Source organism: Oenanthe melanoleuca, chromosome Z (assembly GCF_029582105.1).
Source record: "Oenanthe melanoleuca isolate GR-GAL-2019-014 chromosome Z, OMel1.0, whole genome shotgun sequence".
NCBI lineage: Eukaryota > Metazoa > Chordata > Aves > Passeriformes > Muscicapidae > Oenanthe > Oenanthe melanoleuca.
Window position 1 is genome coordinate 74,926,499 of NC_079362.1, and position 20,838 is coordinate 74,947,336.

Consider the following 20,838-nt stretch of genomic DNA (forward strand, 5'->3'; position numbering starts at 1 on the left):
TCCTCCCACTGTATCACATCTCCAGTGACAGCTGGGAGATGAACACCCCGGGCACGGATCACACCGGGGCAGCTTCGGGCTGCTCCACCCATCCCACCCCCAGAGAAACATTACACCTTGGCCCCTCGGGATTATCAGCTTCCTGGGGCTTCCTACACCCACAGCTCAGTTGCCATTTGCAGCTCAGTAGTACCTGCAAGTACAAATCCACAGCAAACCCACATCCCTCAAGTGCTGGTGGGTGTATGACCGGCATCCTCCCAGCTCTGCCCATAAAAGTTCCCTGCTCCTTTTAGCTTGGGAAAACCCTCTGGAGAAAATGGAGTTCTACACAAGCTCCAGGCCACCACTTGCACTCCCAAATGATGGAGATGGGGGGCTGGCATTTCCAGAAGCTGGTATCTCCACGTGGGAGGCTCAGCAGCTTGGCTGGAGGTGGGCAGGACTCAGGGCTGATGGCAAAGTTTGGCAGAAGGATGTTTTGGGGGGCTTTACTCCACTTCAGAACAATCTCAAGGTGTGAGACCCCCACCAGCAGGTAACCACCATATCAACAGGGTCCCCTAGGACAACTTGGGGGGCTGGCCTAGGCCTTCTCCTGGGTGAGGACAGAGAGGACATTGTGGCTATTACAACACTGGGAACATACGATGCAGTAGTGCTCAGTTGGAAAACTCTCCTGTGGCCCAGCAGTCAGATGGAAATGCAGTGTTTGAATGCCAAAGAAGGCATAATCTGGAGTATTTTCCCTAAAATGGCACCACTGGCTCACACCTGTCCTTGAACCTGGGTTTATATCTGAGTCCTCGCCCGGGTCAAGAGGTTCCGTCCTGTTCATGGAAGCTGCAAGGGAAACAGGATCTCTCTGCCAAGGCTTAGTGGTGTGCAAAGCAAGGAACAGCCACTCACTGTGTGCAGCCTTTCCACTTCACATGAGAAGCTTGAAACCAAGACAAGGAGACATTTGTTATCACAGGGCTGGTGGAGATGGAGACACTGCCCTTTCTTCCCAGGTTCCCCAAGAGGTTCCTGACTGAATCAATCACCCAAGCATCTCTTTTTCTTCTCCAAACAGTCCCTGAATGGGTTTGCTAGTGCAGGGTCCACCAGCACTACTTCCCATAATTCATGACACTGGAATGCTACTGGGATCCCTCTCCCAGCTTTTAGACAGAGCCACTGATCTTGACTCAGCCTTTATGAAATACTCATTCTCATTATTTTCATGGGGAAGTGTCAACAATATTTTCCAAGGCAGGGTGACCCTGGATGACTATCCCAGGATGCAGAAACCAACAGGCCCTGATCACCCTACCCAATCTTATTGCACTGGTAAATTACTGCTCTGCAGATATACTCAAGGAACAGAGCAAAACCATGAAGGGTAACCTTTGTGATAATCTCTAATTCTCCTTCTGATGGGTCTACAGCCACTGGCTTGGTGACATTTAGGCAGCCTGAGGGCAGACCAGCTCCAGGGCCATGATCAGCCCTGAGAACAGGACTTCCCTGCAGCCAATGAGTCCATGTGCTTTCAAGAGCATCCAGCTGCTGTGACCCTCCAGCACAACCCACTTCCTTAGCCAGGGCCCTTTTCAGATTATTAACCCACAAGGAGCCACCACTGTCAAGGACTAATGGCTTGTTTGCCACTCAACAGCCAAAAGCAATCAGCAAGGAGGCAAATAGCTTAATGCAGGCTGCTGTCAGCATGCCCACACTGGGCCAGCACCATTGCCTTTGTTTAGAGCAAAATTCACAGGGGAGGCTGCAAAAAATCCTGCAATGGATCCTGGCTTCATGGCAGAGCCCATGAGCTCTGCTTGGGTTGATGCTCAATCTCCCCCCAGCACCAGGGCAGGGGCTGGCACCATGTTTCCCTTGAGAAGTGCTGGGCTTCAGCTCTAACTTCTACCTAAAGTCTCCTTCTCTCCACAGGACCTTCACTGAAGCTGCTCCCCAGACCAAGAGGAGCTCAGCTTGCACTGCAGCACCTTGTTGTAGGCAGGCAGGTGGGCTTGGTGTCTTCTCACAAACAACAGGGCAAGAGGAAATGGCCTCAAGGTGAGCCAGGGCAGGCTGAGATGGAATATGGGAGAGATTTTTCACAGAATGGGTTGACCAGCCCTGGCACAGCTGCCAGGGGGTGGAATCCCCACCCCTGGAGGGATTTAAAAGGCATGTGCATGTGACACCTGGGGATATGGGTCAGTGGAGGCCTTGGCAGAGCTGGGGGCATGGCTGAACTTGGAGGACTTTTCCAACCTAAATGATTCTGCAATACTATGATTCTACCTAAAACCATTCAAATCGCTGTTTGAGGCACAGAAGAATTCCCATGGGGCAATAAATGGGAGTTCCTGGGCTAAGAAAAGGCTGCACCTAAATCACAGTTTCATTAACCCTCCAAGAAGCGTGTCTGTGAATAAACACACTCACAATCCACCCTCTGAACCAGAAGATGCCCTGCTGCTCCTGTTTCCAAAATAGGATGGGCACTGCTGAGGGCAGCCCAGGCTTCATTCTCCCATTCCCAAAATGCACGTGCGATGAGAAGCTACAAATCAACCAGGCTTGCCTGTGGTTCCCCTTCGGCCACAAGGTCCCTTTTAGCTTCTCGGGGTGGTTTGCAGAATGACTCGAATACGCCCTCCTGCAGATGACATCCAGGTTTCTAATTACCCTCCCTGAACACATCCCTGACGTGCCACATCAGCTCAGCTGCAGGGCTGCTCCTCTCACCACATGTCACCAGCACTGGAGCTTCTGCCTCTCTTCAGCACACTGATCTCCCCATCACCTGCCCAGGCTGGGAAACATGGTTCCCAAATAAACTGGTGATGTGGAATGCTTGTCCTGCCCTTGAGGTCAAGCCCATGTGAAGAAACAGCCTTTATCACAGAATCACAGGGCAGTTTGGGTTGGAAGGGATCTTTACAGGCCACACAGTTCAACCCCCCTGCCATGAGCAGGGATATCCTCAACTAGACCAGGGGGCTCAGAACCCTGTCCCTGAATGTTTCTAGGATTGGGGCATCCACAGCTTCTCTGGGCAATCTATGCCATGTTTTACCATACTCATTGTAAAAATCTTCCTAACAGCTGATCTAAATTGATTCCCCTTCAGTTTATAACCATCACCCCTTGTCTTATTGCAGCACAACCTGCTGAGTTCGTCCCCATCTTTCTTCTAAGCCTTCTTCAGGCCTTGGCAGGGGCTCTGAGCTCTCCCTGGAGCCTTCTCTTGTGCAGCTGAGCATCCCCAGCTCTGGCTCCAGAGCAGAGGGGTTCCAGCCCTGCAGCATCTCTGGACATTCTCAGCTCCATGTTCCTGCTGAGGACACCAGAGATTTTTCCAGGGTGTCTACACTGGGAACAGCCCTGCCCTCAACAGAACAAGCACTCACATATTTCCATATTTTCTCCAGACTCCATTGGCCTAACACCCACTGACTCTAAAAGGAGACTGGGCACCAAGTTAGAATTTTTATCTGCCACTTCAGCCTATCTCCAGCTTCTGGTTTAAGTTTCAACAGCTTCAAAATAAAACCCATTAGCATGGGATGGGGATGCCCTGCAGCTCTGCGCTCTCAGTCCCCTCTGCTGTGATGAGCAGCACAATCCTGGCACATCCACACTTCCAGGATGGTTCCAGTGCTTGTGTGCCTTCTGTATAATAGGACTGAAACAAATAAATTTGACAAAGAAAGGAGAAGGAACAACTGATATGCAAATCCATGTCATAAATCATTCACCAAATCTGTTCTGCAGTTCTGAAATAATCCTGGAGGTTGCTGCCCAAGTGCTGTTTGCAAACTCTCTGTTAATGTGGGAAGTAGATGCTGCTACAGTAGGCTGTATTGTAGCATCTTCAAGAAATCCCCATCAAATGTTACTTTAAAATGCCCACGACTTTTGCAATCAGTTCTTTTTAAATCTTCTTAGCATATCTGAAAACCAAACATCATAAAAAATCCCTGTGCTGTGATTCAGCTGTAATGGGTCTAAGCCTGGGGAAGAACTCATCTCACATCTCCTTTCATACCCAGGTGACCCCCAAATTCCTCCCAGAGGCCTCTGCCCATTTCCTTCACATGCTCCAAAGAGTCTTTGACCTCCCCAGACTCTTCCTGAGCTCCATGGAAAGCCTGTGTTGCCTCAAGCAGGGCAGTGCCCTGGAGATGCTCTCTAGAAACACAGGAGCCGAGTCACCCATGACCCTGCAGAAAATCCCACATGGAAAACACACTCTGAAAAGGCATTTCTACCATACCCTGGCACACATGGACATCTCATTGCCTAGGAGAGTCTTTGGGATGATTGCTGCTGGGGTTTTTTTTATTGCCAGGGACTGTTTTTTCCAGCACAAAAAAAAAAACAAACCCTGTGCCCCTGAGACAGATCATCCCTCCCAGCTTGGAAAGAACTGAGTGTGCATCCTGCTCAGAAGGAGTGACCTGGCTGCATCTTTGGACATCCTTTCCAATCTCCAATGCTCAGTTTTCCCCTTCCTGTATGAAACTGGAAACAATAATATCAGCTGTGGTTGGAAAAGGCTTTGAAATCTACAGGTGAGAAGTATAGGCAAGACAGTGCTGCACCCTTCTAGAAATGGGGGAGAGAGGGAAAGGCAGCAAAGGGGGGAAAAACCCCACATAATAAATAATACTCTACAAATTACATAAAACAAACAAATTAAAAAACCAATCCTCCAAAAAGCATCTGCTTCATTCTTTGCTGTTGATAGGATCAATATAAGAGAGGAAATTACCACCTTGTGCTCTGCAACACATCACAACAACTTTCCTTTACAGACCCTAATGCTCCTGATTGTAGTGTCAATTTAAAATTTACCATAAAATGCAGAATCTCATAAACTTTACAACCTCAATCACATTCAGCCAGTGTTTTTACCCAAATCACATACACAGGCACCCACTTTGCTCTCCAAGGCAGACACAAAACAACGTGCTGCTGACAGCAGATGGGAGAGCCGAGCAGGGCACCACAGCTGGGATCTGCCTGTCCTGGGTAGCCTGGATGAAAAGAGAAGGAATCAGGCTGGAAAACAAGCTGGAAAATGTACCCTCAGATCCCTGTGAGACAGTTCATCCCCTGTCCAGCCCTTCCAGGATGAAGGGTAGCCAGAACCATGATTTATGACGAAGGTGCTGAGGCTCTGGCACAGGCTTCCCACAAGCTGTGGCTGTCCCTGGATCCCTGGCAGTGCCCAAGGCCAGGCAGGATGGAGTTTGGAGCAATGTGGGGGCAGTGGAAGGTGTCCCTCCTCACGGCAGGGAGGTGGAACTAGTTTTTAATGTGGGGAAGGAGCATGCAGCTATGCCCGTGCCATCAGCTGACCATTTGCTTTTGCAGGCATGGGTTGCACTCAAGGATTGACAAGTGAAAAACTAATTACACTCCTAATTTTGCTTTCTACATAAATCTAAGTTCTTTTGCTGTTGTCACTATGACAGAAAACCCATTTCTCTGCAGGGGTACAAAGGATTTTGGCTAAAGCATAACAAAAAGATGCATATTTCAAGTTGCCCTTCCCCAGGAGCCATAAAACTCTGCTCAGTGTCTGCAGTCTGCATGCACCCTGTAAGCTCTGGCTTGAAATCCTCCCTCAGCTCAAAATTACAGGATGTATTTGGGGAGAAAACTAATTTTTGCCATCAGCTGCTTGCCTTTGCGACTGACTGAATGCCTGATCAGACAGATGCTTAAAGATACAGCAAGGGTTAAACCTTGGGAGAGGACAGGCAGGACTTGGGGATGAAGTAGTTGATCAAAGGGTGGCTCAGAACTTATTTAAAAATAAACCAGAAAGTAGAACTTCCCAGCGGTTGCCACTGTAATTACAATGCAGACAACGGAGCCGTGGTGCTGTTAAGGTTACTGGATTTTCCTAGCAGCTGTGTTTAATTTACTTAAAACATGCAAAGCCATCAGGTCAGATCCCATTAGCAGAATCTCTCCAGAGTACTGCAAGAACCCAGCCAGCCCAGCACCAGAGAAATGCTGAGGGCAAAACACAAGTGTAAAATATCCCTGGAGGAGTAAGACACCAGCATGCACTATCTTCTCCCTTGGCTGCAGCAGAGGCTGGGTGGTCAGTCCTTCCTGTCCCTTTACTCCCATCATAAGCCATCCACTGCCCCAGTCTCCTAAGATCACCAGAAACAGAAATCCATGCAAATGCCTTGATTGGCTTTGATGGAGAAGGATCCAAGCATTTAGGGAAGTCCTTTGAGTGTGTTTTTGCTACAATCCAGGTTCTCTGTGTACAATAACTGTACAATGTCCCACCTGGATCCCTCTACTCCCCAAGCATCCCCCTGAGTTCCATGCTGCCTTAGAGAGAAATCCCACTTGTCCTGAGTCATGCTCAAAGTCCATCTCAGAGATGGGAGCTTGGTGGATTTGTGTATCAGAATTCCCCCCTTGAGTTTTGTTCACACATATATAATTCACAATTCACAGAATTCATCAGGAGTCTTTCCAAAACACAAGTACAAAAATTCAAACTCCTTGTCAGGGAAAAAAACCTTCTAGAGATACTTTCTTTTTCATTTTTGTTGTTGTTTTCTGTTCTTTTAACACTGGCTCAGCCCTCTGTCCACCAAACAGAACATCAGGGTTTCATCCATTGTTTGTGGCCCCTGCCAGCTCAATTCCCTTTCTAAAATTAGCATCCTGAGAGATGAAATTGCTAGAACAGGAGGTGTTAGGTCACGTTTTGGTCCCTGCACATCAGGCTAAGTGCTTCTGCAGACACCTACAACCACCTCAGAGCCTGAACCTCAATTGTGTCCTACTCCACTGAGCCCAGCAGAGTGATGCAGCTTTAACAGGTGCTGATGCCAAAAAAAGAGAACTGAAGACAAGGACAGATAATATACCACAGGCTCCCTTTTGCACATCACCCCATATACAGTCATTCCTACACAGAATGGGCAAATAAATTAAAATAAAATACTATAAAATACAAGAGAAGGTATTTCCCACATAAGCTGTGACTGCGCCATCCCTGGAAGTGTCCAAGGCCAAGCTGGACAGGGCTTGGAGCAACCTGGGATAGTGGAAGGTGTGGAATTAGAAGGTCTTTAAGGTCTCTCCCACCCCAAACCATTCTGTGATTCTGTGTCATGAATAGGATAGAATAAGAATAGAATTAGAATAAGAATAGAATTAGAATAGAATAGAATAGAATAGAATAGAATAGAATAGAATAGAATAGAATAGAATAGAATAGAATAGAATAGAATAGAATAGAATAGAATAGAATAGAATAGAATAGAATAGAATAGAATAGAATAGAATAGAATAATAGCAAAAATAAAAATACCCCTAAATTAAATTTAATAATCCTAAGTAAAATATCACAAATAGTAGGAAAAAATGTGAAGGAATGGGTTTGTTTATGGGAAATCTGAAAACATCTGACCAAGCTGCATGACCCTCACTGCCATCAGAACCCCTTCAGAAATCAGCATCTCCTGCCACTGTGTGCAAAAAACCCCAGCCTGCCCCTGGAGTCCTTGGAGCGGCTTAAAATCATTCCTCCAACATAAAACTCCAACATAAACTCATCCCTCATGTCTCAGAGAGGTGTGAGACTTATTTGCATAATAAATGACAAGGCAGGAATATAGATTTGTGTCAGATCACCCTCCCTTCCCTTTGAAAGAAATCTATTTATTCTGACTGAATCATCTCCTCTCCAAATAAATGGTGTTTGTAGTCAGTTTAGCTGGCACGATACGCATTCTTTTGCATGCCTGTAATGAATTTTCACAGCCAGAGCCCTAATCCAGTCTAGTCATGGAGGGTTTATCACGACCTCTTATTTTATTTCTACCGGTAAATGGGAATTGCTTTCCTTATCGCTATCTAGAAGCACCTGAATGATTTTTGCTTCATATTTCCTATCCCACTGGAATTCAGGATGCAGCATTATCTGATGCTGTACAATTGTCACTCATGTTAGCTGCCTTTTCATTTTAATTTGCTGGATTTATTGCTCTTTTTTTTTTTCTTTTCCTCAAGAGATTTTACTTCAGATCTGAGTCCTTCCTTGCTCTTTTCCATCCTCCTGGTCAGATTTCTTGGGTGATCATCAGCAAGGCAGGATCAAACTTGTCTTGCCTTTATCTGCCTGATGCCTTTGAGCAGCCTGGGATAGAGGAAGGTGTCCCTGCCCATGGCAGGGAGTGGAATGAGACGAGCTCTGAGGTCCCTTCCAACCCAAACCATCTTGTGATGCCTCCCCTTGGCAAAGCACTGGACTTGCCCCACTCCATCCCACTGGGGAAGCATAAAACTATGCAGTGACAAGCAGGAATTATTCCTGACTTTGAGTCCAAACAAATCCATGGAAGCAAGGGCTTGCCAATGTGATCCCCACAGCTGCTGCAAGCAGGGAGCAGGTGCACAGCTCAGAGCTCCAGAAAACTGGACCTGCTGCTTCTGGAAAGGTACGAGAAGACCTGTAAATCCTGCAGATAGCACTGTGATGGATCAGTAGTGGCAAGACATTAACCTTCACTCTCGAGGAGACACCCAAATGATAACACCTGTAGCCACGCCACTCCAGAGTTATCAGTCTTGTCACTCGTGAAGATAAATCTATCTGACCTAAGCCATCATCCTATGCCACTCTGGCTTCCGTGCTCAAAATCCTCACAGATACCAGCAGGGATCAGGAAAATCACACCTAATAATCTATTGAGAGTGTGAAACTATGCTCACATGGAAACCATTTCCTTCAGTATGTTAAAATAATTCCACAGAGCAGGGGAAAAACACGGTAGTCTTGAAAGCTGGTCTGCAGGGAAAGTGCTACATGTCAGTGACAACTGTGGAAGGACAGAAAACAGCTACCAAAGCCTCAAGGAGCTGTCACGCACAGGAAAATGTAAGTTAATTAAAGCCACTTAAACAAATACATCTGGGACAGGGGCATGGGATGTAGGGAGGGAGAGTGAAGTGATATTAAAAGCTCAGACACATGGTGAATCCCAGACAGGAGGCAAGGAAACCTGTCTGGCAGAATCCAGATGAGCCCCCTGCCCTGGAGCTGTGCCAGAGGGGGCAGAGAGAGTCCCCCTGTGCCCCAGGGCTGTGGCTCATCTTAGGGCACAACATGGTCCCACAGCCTCACAGGGATGCACAGGCTCAGCAGATCCACCCCTCCTCTGGGCAACAGCACCCAGGTTCCACTGATGCTCTTCTAGACCAAACAGTGCCAGCTTGGAATTATAAATCCAACACTTCCCCTCCTAACATCTTCCCTCCTCTCACTATTACAACATTCAGCTGAAATGAGAACCATGGCAAAACATCCCTCTGGCTAAGTGTAAGGATGTAAATCCACCTCAAACACACCACCAGGACCAACACCAAGCCCACCTTCCCTTGCACCTCCTCTGAGCACAGTCCCCCTGAGCCCCCAGAGCTGATTTGCCTCCTACTCTGCTCAGAAGATGAGCACAGGTTGCTCACACCAGCCCTGATGATATAAAAACCACAAGAAGAAAGATTTGGATAGGCACTGTGTATTTTTTTTTTTTTTTTAAATTGCAAACAGCTCCCAGAGAAACTTAAAATGTTGGTTCTTTATATATTCCTCTGAGCATTGATTCAGAAGTGGAAACAGAACACCTACACGAGGTTGGGTCATGATGGAGATGCTGAGCCGGCCTCTTGAGATATTGCTGCTTGAGAAGCAGGGCTGGGCAGCCTCAGCACGAGGCTGACAGGAAGGGAAACAGGAAAGCAAATCCATCTGCTCACCATCAAGCCCCTGCTGCAGGATGACAGCATGCAAGACTGCTGTCTGCAAGAGGAAGTCTTGCCATGGCATCAGCCCGACCCAGTTGGAGTGCACGGAAACACAGATGGAGTGAGGAGGATCCAGGCTTCCAAAGCAGATTGGTTTCCCACCCTCCCTTAAATGCTGGGATGGGGGTGATGCAGCAAACCCAACACCAACCCAGCATGCTCCTCCAGAAAACCTGCTGGAATCTGGGTGTTTTGGTTAGCAGAGAGCTGGAGGAAGGAGTTAGTGAAGGACCTGGGTCACACAGGACGAGGTCTGAGATCTCCTTCACCCCTCAGTAGATTTTCTAACTGCAAACCAGGTTTATGTACAGATCTTCTATTCCAACCCTGGGTGAGATTAACTCATCTCAAGACACAAGGCTCCAGGGAGAGCTCAGAGCCCCTGCCAGGGCCTGAAGGGGCTCCAGGAGAGCTGCACAGGGACTGGGGACAAGGCATGCAGGGACAGGACACAGGCAATGGCTCCCAGTGCCAGAGGGCAGGGATGGATGGGATATTGGGAAGGAATTGCTGGTGGGAGGGTGGGCAGGCCCTGGCACAGGGTGCCCAGAGCAGCTGTGGCTGCCCCTGCATCCCTGGCAGTGCCCAAGGCCAGGCTGGATGGGAATTGGAGCAGCCTGGGACAGTGGAAGGTGGACTGGGACTGGATGGGCTTTGAGGTCCCTCCAACACAAACCATTCTGTGATTCTAGGGCTCTGCAGACACCATCAGAGCCTTGTCCAGGGCAGCCCAGGACCACAGACCCCTCTGTGCCTGCAGCCCTGGGCAGACAGCCAAGGCCCCCCACCCATGGCCAGACCCCTTCCCTCCCCAGGGTGATTTCCTTAACACAGCCCAGCTGCCTGCCCCCACCCGACAAGGGCTGACAGATTTGTGCTGTCCCCTTAGGGTGGGGTACGTACATTTATTTCCTCTTTGGAGAAAAAAAAAAAAAGGAAAGAAAAAAGGAAAAAAATATGCAATTAACCTTTTCCTTTCCTTGCAACAGGCAAGAAACTTCCCCACCACAGAAATAGTTTGAGGACTAAGATATCTGTTCCCACAGCTGCACCACTGCTATTCTGGCCTAGCTAAAATTAAAGAGCTGAAGTTGTATGTGGGCCTTCATGAAACTGTCATGGGGACCACAAGATTAGAGGTCTGGGTGATGACCTGGGAGGCCGAGGTCTATTCTCAGCTGCACCAAGGGATCCTCATGTGTGTCTGAATGTGTTTCTCCACCCCTCTTTAATAAGAATCCTGAAATGGTTTGGATTGAAGGGACCTTCATATCCAGTTCCAGCCGCTTGCCATGGCAGGGACACCTTCCACTATCCCAGGTTTCTCCAAGCCCCAATGTCCAGCCTGGCCTTGGACACTGCCAGGAATCCAGGGGCAGCCACAGCTGCTCTGGGCACCCTGTGCCAGGGCCTCACCACCCTCATCATAAAGACTTTCTTCATCATACCTAGTCTGAATCTCCCTGCTTTTAATTTAAAACAAATCAATCTTTGTCCTCTCACTATAAGCCCTACTAAAAATTCTAAGCCCCCTTTAAGAAAGACCAACACATCTTGCCTGGTCACCTCCTGTGCCCATCCAAACACTAGCTAGAGATCCAAGAGCACAAAAAAAACCCCAGGAAAGCACAGGATAACCCCAACATGCCAGCCACCATCCATCCCCTCTCCCACCACGAGCAGTCTCTGCCAACAACTGTGCTGGCTATTGTTGGTCACATAAAGCCTGGTCCAGTGGCCCCGCTGTCAGCATGCAGCTCATTACTCTGCCAAGGGCTTTGAAACGCTTGGAATATGAAAGGTGCTCCATCAGATCAAATTCAGCTTCGTTTGCTATTACAATGCAGTGCATTTCTTTTGTCTGAGACTTTTGATGATGAGCAATTGTTCCCCTCAGTCAGTATTTCGGAGTCATTAGTTGGAATTAGTAAAGTTCCTGCTGCCGGACTTTTCCAAGGCTCTGTTCTCGGGCTACAAAGAGTGGATGAGGAGTTGTCCTGCTTTCACTGAGCTGGAGGCACAGCAGGGAGCGTTCTGGGGGGAGCAGGCAGTCTGCTCAACTCCACTTTTCCCCTACAGGCACTGGGAAATGCATGTGCAGGAAAGATACTGTGGGTGGTCACAACAGGGCTGCTGCTTCCCAACCAGCAGGGAACCTGAGAACCTTTCATTTGGTACCTCTGCTGGGACCAGGGGAAAGGTACACCTAACTGTGTCCATATTTAGGCAGCACATCCCACAAGGTTGGGTTTCTATCCCAGAAATACCCCACTCCAAATCTAAAGGCATCGGCCCTGAAGAAGTCTCCTTCCTCTGGGTGAAGGGATCTCTACTTGGCATCTTCCTCAGTGAGAACAGCCTGACCTTGTCCTCCAAACTCTTGCTCATGTCATACCTAAAAGGGCTTTAGTATCAAGACCCTTTTTCCTGAAGGGATTTATACATGGAAAACCCACTTCTCTGGGCAATCTGTGCCAGGGCCTCACCACCCTTACCACAAAAAGCTTCTTCCTTCTATCTAGTCTGGATCTCCCCTCCTGCTGTAAAACTATTCCCTTTTGTCCTGTCCCTCCATGCCTTGTCCCCAGTCCCTCTCCATCACTCCTGGGTTCCCTTCAGGCCCTGGCAGAGGCTCTGAGGTCTCCCTGGAGCCTTTTCTTCTCCAGGATGAACACCCCAAGCTCTCCCAGTCTGTCCTCTCACCAATTTTGTGTTAGTCTCTGATAGAGAATTCACTCCTATCCATACATGAGGAGGTCTAGCAGAAGAATGAAGTTATGAAGCTTCATGGGCTCTGCCCATCTGATGTGACTGTCTGGCCCCATTGGCACACCACAGCAGCTCCAAGTCACACCCACCCCACTTGTGGGTGGAAGTTACAATTTCAATTCCCAATTCCAGCCATCCCAGCACCTTTTCTGGATGCAATGCGGGTATTTGGCCACTACAACCCTGAAACTAAACTAGGAGCAAGCCAAAGTTTCGGGAACGCCCTTGTGGAGAAGAGCTCAGCACTGAATCCAGCTCCTTTGGCAGCTGGTAACCTTCCACATGGGACTGTACCTCCATCCCCTAAGGATTTCCCTGAAATTCACCTCACAGATCATCCCACCTAACATTCCCAACAGCATATCCACTGGGACACGACCAAATGCAGACAATTCACACCTCTCACTTTACATTTTTTAAAGTAACAGGCTACAATAAAGCAGCCTGCCCAGATTTCAGCCTAATCTAAAAACAACTTTATGGCTTCTAATTTTAGCACTAATCTTCCTTTGCTATGGTTGTGTGATTTCTAATTATTTTATCCCCAAGCCCTGCTTTGATGGATAGTTGTACCTTTTCCAATGCCAAATGATTTGTAAAGTGCTTTTAAAAAATACGCTGATCATTTCAGGTTCATTTCCAGTTCCTACACAAATAACATTCTCATATACGGCTTCACTGTGGAAATATTAGTATTATTATTATTAAAATAATAGTAATAAAAGCAATACAATTCTAAAAGGAGAGCTCCATTCCTTAGGATGATCCCAATCTGCTCCTGCAAACACCGTATTTTCTCTTAAAAGCTGATAAAGAGCAAAAAATCTGTTATTGAGATACAGATCTCTTAACAACTCAGTGCCTTTGGCTTGGCATGGCTCCCAGAACACTTTGCCTTTATCTATCCCTATTTTCAGGTTACAGCTCAGGGAAGAGCAACTGGCCATGCTGAAACCTCGGGGGAATTTTGCTGTGGTGGCAGAGAAACACTTGCCTTGATGCTCCCCTGGAGCAATGCCTACCCAAAACTGCTGAATTTAGAGCAGCAAAAACCAGTCCTTGGCTGAAGATGTCTTGCAGGGGCTTAGGATGAGTCTCCAGCCCAAGTTCCCCACAGGCAGGTGTTTTCTCACCTTCTCATGCTCTTGACCCTCCCAATTGCTGACCTAGATCAAATCTGGATCCAATCCTGTTGAACTTGAGATTTGCACAAAAATTTATTGGGGAGGGGATGCTGCCTGAGGAGTGTTTCAGGATGCTGAGACAGCTGCCTGACAGTGGCCTGTCCCAGCAGCACCTGCCACCAGCAGCTAGCACCAGAGCAGGGGACACAGACACAGGGCTGGTGGATGTTTGCTGGGTTATTTCCTTCCCCAGGATTTATACTGAGCTCCGGTCAATTGGAAAACATCCACTTGACCTGAGACCTTTTTGTTTTAGTTATTCTCCAAGCTTTGACAGCAGCAGTTTAAACACAAAGCATATGACTTTTGGCACCGAGGGAGCACCTCATTCCCACAAATTCTGAGTGGATTACAGAAAAACATCACACTGCAGCCCTGATGGTAAGCGTATTTCTTCTTTCTCATTCTTCATTTTCCTCTCTTTCACTTTCTGAGCCTGTTTGATGATCTGTGTATTCTCCCTCCCCACTGGAAACATGAGCTTAGCTCCCCAACACAATACTCAAGGGAGGAGGACATGGGATGTGGTGTTCTAACTCCCTGCACAAAGCTGTGTCACAGAGGATTTGAAATGGAGACTGTCAAAACAGGAAACAACCCAGTCAATGTCCTCCTGCCTGGGTCCTGAAAATGTTACCACACAGAGTAGCAAGGGATGGAGAAAAGCCCTCTGCTCCTGCATGAACAGAGTATGCCCTGGAAGAGTGGGCAGAGAGACCCTCTGCCCTTATGTCACTCTGATCTGAGAGCTGGACTTTAACCTCTCCTGAAATCAGTGTGGAGATGTTTTTTATTGACTTGGGGAAAAACTCAGCAAATCAGGTTAAAAATTATAACCCTGTATTGACTGATACTTCTACCAGCATGGAGGATTTTGTATGGAATGTCACCTCACTCAGGAAGTCAATCCTACAGGAAATCCTTCATCCTTAGTGCTTCAGAGTAACATCCACAGCATCCTGCTGGCTTCCTTCTTACTCCTCTTAAAACCCATCCCTGAGATCCTCACCTCTCAAACCCATGCTCTGTGTTTGAGCTGGCCTTGCTGGGATAAAAGCACAAATCCTGGGTCTAATCCTGCCCACAACCCCCAGGCAAAGACATATCTCCATGAAGATGCAGAGCAAGACAGTGCCAACCCCCAGGCTCTTTGATTTCCATCTATCCACCTTGCAGCAAGGATTTAAAGTTCCTCAAAGGCACAACCCAGTCTGAAGGAGAAAATGAAGCTACTGTAAACCCAGACAAATAAGATGCTGGGTTTATTTTAAAAAGCAGGCTCCTGCAGCTGTAGGTTTTGAGTAATTCTTAAAGCTGGATCTGAACAAGCATCCTTGCCAACAAATATTGGTATTTTAAGCCTCTGACTGCTTCTGATGGGAGTGAAAACCTTTTTTTGATATTGATTGCTTATAGCTCTCTGCAAGTTAACTTTGGGAGAACTTTTCAAGCACAAGAGCTGGTGACCATTATCAGAATGGTGACCCAGCAATTCCAGGATGCCTCATGCCTGGAAATATCCAAGTTTAGTTGGATGGGACTCTGAGGAACCCGGTCTAGTTGAATATGTCCCATTACAAGGGGTTTGAATTTGATGGTCTTTAGGGTTCCTTCAACACAAACAATTCTGTGATTCCCCCTCTAGAAGCAAGGCTGATATTTTGCTTTATGTTTGAGGGATCAGTGGTTTTAATGTAGTGCCAAGCCACTGATCTAGAGTGACAACCTTCAGCAAGAAAAAAAAATCCATAGGTTCATGGGACGAACAACTAGGAATTTCACATGGTCTGTATGGCCCAGAACAGCAAATTTCCCCCATCACCCAGGCAGAGAATTAGAAGAATTACCTAAAGCCTGATCCTGAAAGGTGCTGAGTGCAGTCAAGTGGTCTCTGCTCATAGAGTTCAGTATATCAGGGGCTCTCAGCAGGGTCAGTCTTAGAGCCTGGGCAAAACAAGATAGGTAGGTGTTAGTCCAGCTATTTGTAAATAAACCTACACAACCTGTAATTTAAAAAAAATAAAGACAAAACCATTCCAGCTCCACATGCCAGCCACATTTTCCTGTACAGGGCATTAACTCAAGGGTCACACAGAGTGTGGCTGAGGAGATGCTCTCCAACCCACAGGCATCCCCTGCAGATCAGGATGGGTGCCTGCAGCACACAGGAGAGAAATCACAGCGGGGTGTGTCCACAAGAGCTTCAATCCACATCCAGGAACACCCACAGGACATTCCTCAGGAGCGCTGCGTTACCCAAGCCACCACCCCTGAACACACCACACTGCCACACCATCCCAGGGCTCACACACCTTCCTGGGCAGAAGGCAAACCCCAGGGCTGCCTCGCCACGTCTACAGGCAGCAGTAAAACTGGAGATAAGAGAAATATGAGCTGTGTTTCCAGGGAGGAAGACGAGGAACACTCCCCTCCCCGTGCTCCCCAGCCCTGGGCGGGTACGGCCGTGCCAGGGGAAGGGTGAAGAGAGGGAAGGGGATGACAGGGACAGGATGATGGATCCTCCTCCACACAGCCCTTTGTTCTGGGAGGTCCCCTGGGATGCTCGGCTCAGGGTGGCCAAGTCCTCCTTCTTCCCCTACAAGGGGAACGGATGAGGGGAGGAAAACAATGCTCTCTCCTCAGCTGCCTAGTGGAAGAACAAAAGCACAGCGATCCCTTCCAAAATTGTCTTTTGAGGAACAGACCATCTAGCCTGAAGGCCCAGTATTTCTGCTGTATTTATTTTTGAACTCCAGCCTGGCAGTGTCTGTCCTCTTACTGGACCTGCCCAAAGCCACTGGGGTCACACAGGGCTGGCACAGACCTCCAAACCCATCAGGAATTCAACAGCCAGCACCTGGCAGAGGTGACAAAACCAAAGGCGAGGTTCCTTCACCAGACCCCACAACAAACACACCTTAGCCACAGGGTAGAACGGACAGGGCCAGGTTGGAATACCCCAGTCAGGTGGAAAGTGTCCCTGCCCATGGCAGGAGGTGGAACTGAATGGTTGAGAGGTCTTTTTCAACCCAAACCATTCTGTGATTCTTTGACAGGCCTGTTTCAGTACGATGTGTTTGGCAGGAAGGGTCTGCCCCAGCCTGATCCCACTGAAAACTGGGACCAAACCCCACTGAAGCCAAAACCAGTACAAAAAGCACTTTTGATTGTTGAGCAGAGATGGCTGCTAGAGAGCAGAAGGGGATTTCTGCTGTGCTGATTGCTCATGGAAAGTCCCTGACTGGCCCGCAACCGTGGAAAAAACGGAAAATAGAACTTTAATACCAAGTTGGTGGCAGGCTGTCTATTTTTCTCTCCTGTGACTAGTTACCATGGATAGATTTCTGAGGTCGACCACACAATTGTTCACTGCACCGCTCCTATTAAACAGAGGATGAGCAAATCATCCCATTTGTACCGTACTTTAATTTCCAGAAATTCTTTGTTCGTTTGTTTGCTTAAATTATTTCTCTCATTTGAAGAAACAATGCAGTCTTACGAAGCGAGGGCCCAAATCTCCCGAGTCACCCTGCTGTGGTTCATTACTTCCACACTAGTTAACAAGGCCAGTAATTTCCCTAAGGTTTAATAGAAAATCCTCTTTCCACAATGCAGAGAGACAGGACATTTTAACAAACCCACTGTATCCTGGTTATGTCGTAGGTGAGGGATATCCTAAGCAAGGCACAGGTCCTCCTATGGGTTAGTGTAAAAAAGCAGGTAGCCTAAATTAAGTTTTTTTATCCCAAATTATTCCCTCAGCTGGAGAAGGGGACCAGGGGGTCCCATGTCCCTTGCTCAGTGCATTAGCTGCAGCTCCACTGGCAATGGGCTCCTGAAGCATCCCAGTCCTCATCCAAAAATAAAGAGTGGCTAAGTAGATGGTGCTGGAGAGGCAGATGTATGTGAGGTGGGTGTGGTGGAAGAGGTGGGTCCAAAACCCATTTCATTACTGATATGGATAGCAGAGCATATGGAATACCTGTCAATCACCTGCCCACAAACTGCCCTTCTCACTGGTTTTGCCAACCTATTTCCATGTCCAAATCGTCAGAAAAAAATTAAAAGCTAAAATAAACACAGGAGAAGAGCTTGTGAAACAAAACAAAAAAAAAAGCCAAATACATAGAACATATATACATATATATTGGAATCGCAGAATAATTTGGGTTGGAAGGGACTATTAAACTAAAAAAATAAACTGAAGTATTTTATATGTGTATATATATGTGTGTGCGTGCAAAACAGCCCAGTATATCTCTATTGAGATGCACACACAGGTGAAAAGCTGGCAGTGCTGCCTTCAGTCACGATGGTATTTACTCTACAACAGCCTCTGCAGCTCCTTAATATTATTTATACAAACAGGATTTGTCAAGCAACAACTACAGATGTTTGCAGTGAGTCTTCCTGCTTATCCACTGATAATACCGTGTGCCTGGGACAGCTGAACAAATCCTGCCACGTAAATAATAAATACATTAATCAGGGTTAATCAGAAAGAGGCGGTGAGGAATCTGGAGATTCCCACAGACTCCCTGCCGCGGGAAAGGAAACAAGAAAATGCCCTGACCTAAGCAGGGGTGAGTCTGGCATACCCACAGATCACAGGGAGATCACAGGAGCTGTTTGCAATCACTTACGGAGCATGAATAATTCAGGCAGGAGCGGCTGGGAGTATGAGAACAGATAGATGGGAGCTCGCTGCCGCTGCCTTGGCAGGTTTCATTTTATCCAGCCAGGCAAGGAAACCACGAGCCCCAGCAAAAAAATCCTCTGCCAAGCTTTGCCAGTGTCGTGGCTTCACTGACAATCTTGTGATATATAGTATTTTACAGATCCTCAGCTAGTGGTGAATGCCATCTCTCTTTCTCCTTGAGGCATTTTTTGTGATTATGTGGCTGGACAGGTATGGAAAAACATATTTTATTCCAAAAAAAAAATTAAAAAACAAGCTCTTAGTACCAATCTGCATTCTACTGCATAATGACACAGCACACAGAATCACAGAATGGTGTGAGGTGGAAGGGCCACATGCAAGACCATGTTCCACTATTCCAGGGTATAGTATCCACCAACCAACCAAAAAAAAAAAAAAACAAAAAAAAAACAAAAAGAAACTTAAAAAAAATTAAAAAAAAAAAAAAAAAAAACACCAACGTAAAAATTAAGAAAATAAATAAAAGGTCCACTTCCAGGCCTCCTCCCACCCCAAGGGACCTGGGAAAAAATACAGCACCTAGAGACCAGACCAGTTTGCAGCCTTTAGGATCCTCTGCCCCTGCAAAAACTCATGAATCAGTGGAGTTCAGCTCTAAAGGAGTAGGATGGAAAAAAGAAAAAAAAAAAAAAAACCAAACAAAAAAAAACCCAACAAAAAAAACCCCAGAAAAGTTGGGGGAAGAAAAAGAAGGGCTAAGGGATATTCCCTAATCCTTACTCCAAAAGGAAAACACAAGTAGGGCTGCTCCTGTTGGGATATATTAATAGTCCATGCTGAACACATTACTAAGAGGACTGGAAGCCAGGAAGAAAATTAAAAAAAATAAAAAATAGAAAACACACATAAGGACAGGCAGAAGTGGTAAAGACAGATGGTGGGAAGTTAAACAGGCTTGGGCACAACTTGTAGAAATCCAAAACTCATTCTGCTGAATGGACACTGCATTTTGTTTGTGACAAAGGGAAGAGTCTTTGCCAAGGCTAGAGGAGCAGCTGTCCCATACAGGGTTAGAAATGGGAGCCCAGCTAAGTGACCACCAGTGAGCCTGGGGACACCTCAGCCCAGAGAACCAGAGGGGACAAGCAGGGAGTTGACAGGACTGTGACTCCTGAGCAGGATTTCTGAACGTCCCCAATGGCAAGACATGCTCCAGTGACAGGAATGTGCTCCAGGATTGGGGAACCCTCTGAGGGTTCCTGTACTGCACCTACATGTGCATGGCCCTGCTTCAGTTCACCCCTCAGCACTGCACACCTGCCAGCACTGGATTTGGCCCCAAAACTGCATACCAAGCTCTTCCCCAGCCCAGCTGCTGTGCATGTACACCACATCACAGTCCCCTCACAAAAACCTATTTCTTGTTATTGCACAAAATATATCTGATTCAAGACTCACAGTGACAGAAAAAGACATTCACCTAAGATGACAACACAAAAATCCCAGTAAATCTGGTTCTCTGAGAAGCATGAGAAGCATCTAGGTAGCCCCAAGTCAGGAGTGAAACTTGGTGCTACCAGCTAACAAATTTGCTTCAATTTTCCTTCAACATAAAAATACTGACTCTCTCCATGCTTTCATTCATTCTTGAAGTACTTAAATTTAATATTCTTAATTAAAAACTGAATTTAAACCTACTTCAGCACCACTGCCAGTAGCATCTTTGGCTTAGAAAGCTCAGTTTGGAAATGCCATCTCTATTGTGTGTCTATGACACAGACTCTAGTGCACACATCAAGAAAATTTCTCTTCAGTCTTTAGCATAAACTGACTGTCTCTGGTAGGAAACCTGCTTCTTGCCTTTATAGACTGAGCACAGGCCACATCTCTGCATTACCCCAAAATAATTACTTGGCCACACACCTCATTGGATCCTCAGGGCTTTGGGTTCTCCACCCTCATGTTTACATTCCATGCAGAAAAATTAACTAATTAATATACGTCTGACAGATGTTCTTTGAAAGAGATATCATGCCTTCAAAACACAAGATGATGAAAGGAGCAATCGAGCAGATTAGACTGACCAGAAAAGCAAGGATTGTAGCATGACAGTGGAAAGCACAGCTTTAAGTCTTTCTCTTGATATTCATACGGTTTTATTTGCATATCAAACTACATGCCAATTAGCTGTATATAAACCTATAATGAAATTTATGCTGTGCAGCTCTCCAAAGTGAAGAAAAGCCAGGGCTGGGCTGCATAATCACCCTTAACTCTGGCCCTCCAGGTGTTCCCACTCCAGCTCACTCCTAATGACCGAGTACTCCCAGTAACACAACTGCACAACGGGACTCCTCTGCAATCACACACATCTATATG

At 47.0% G+C, this 20,838-nt stretch overlaps 1 protein-coding gene across 1 annotated transcript in view; it reads right to left on the minus strand.

Annotated features, from left to right (window-relative positions):
- ZBTB7C (zinc finger and BTB domain containing 7C) overlaps positions 1 to 20,838 on the minus strand; it is a 150,567-nt gene that overhangs the window by 76,455 nt on the left and 53,274 nt on the right. The window contains exon 3 of the mRNA XM_056514625.1: positions 15,647 to 15,743. Coding sequence (XP_056370600.1) covers positions 15,647 to 15,698 — 52 coding nt within the window. The 5' untranslated portion in view covers positions 15,699 to 15,743. The remainder of the gene's footprint in view (positions 1 to 15,646; positions 15,744 to 20,838) is intronic.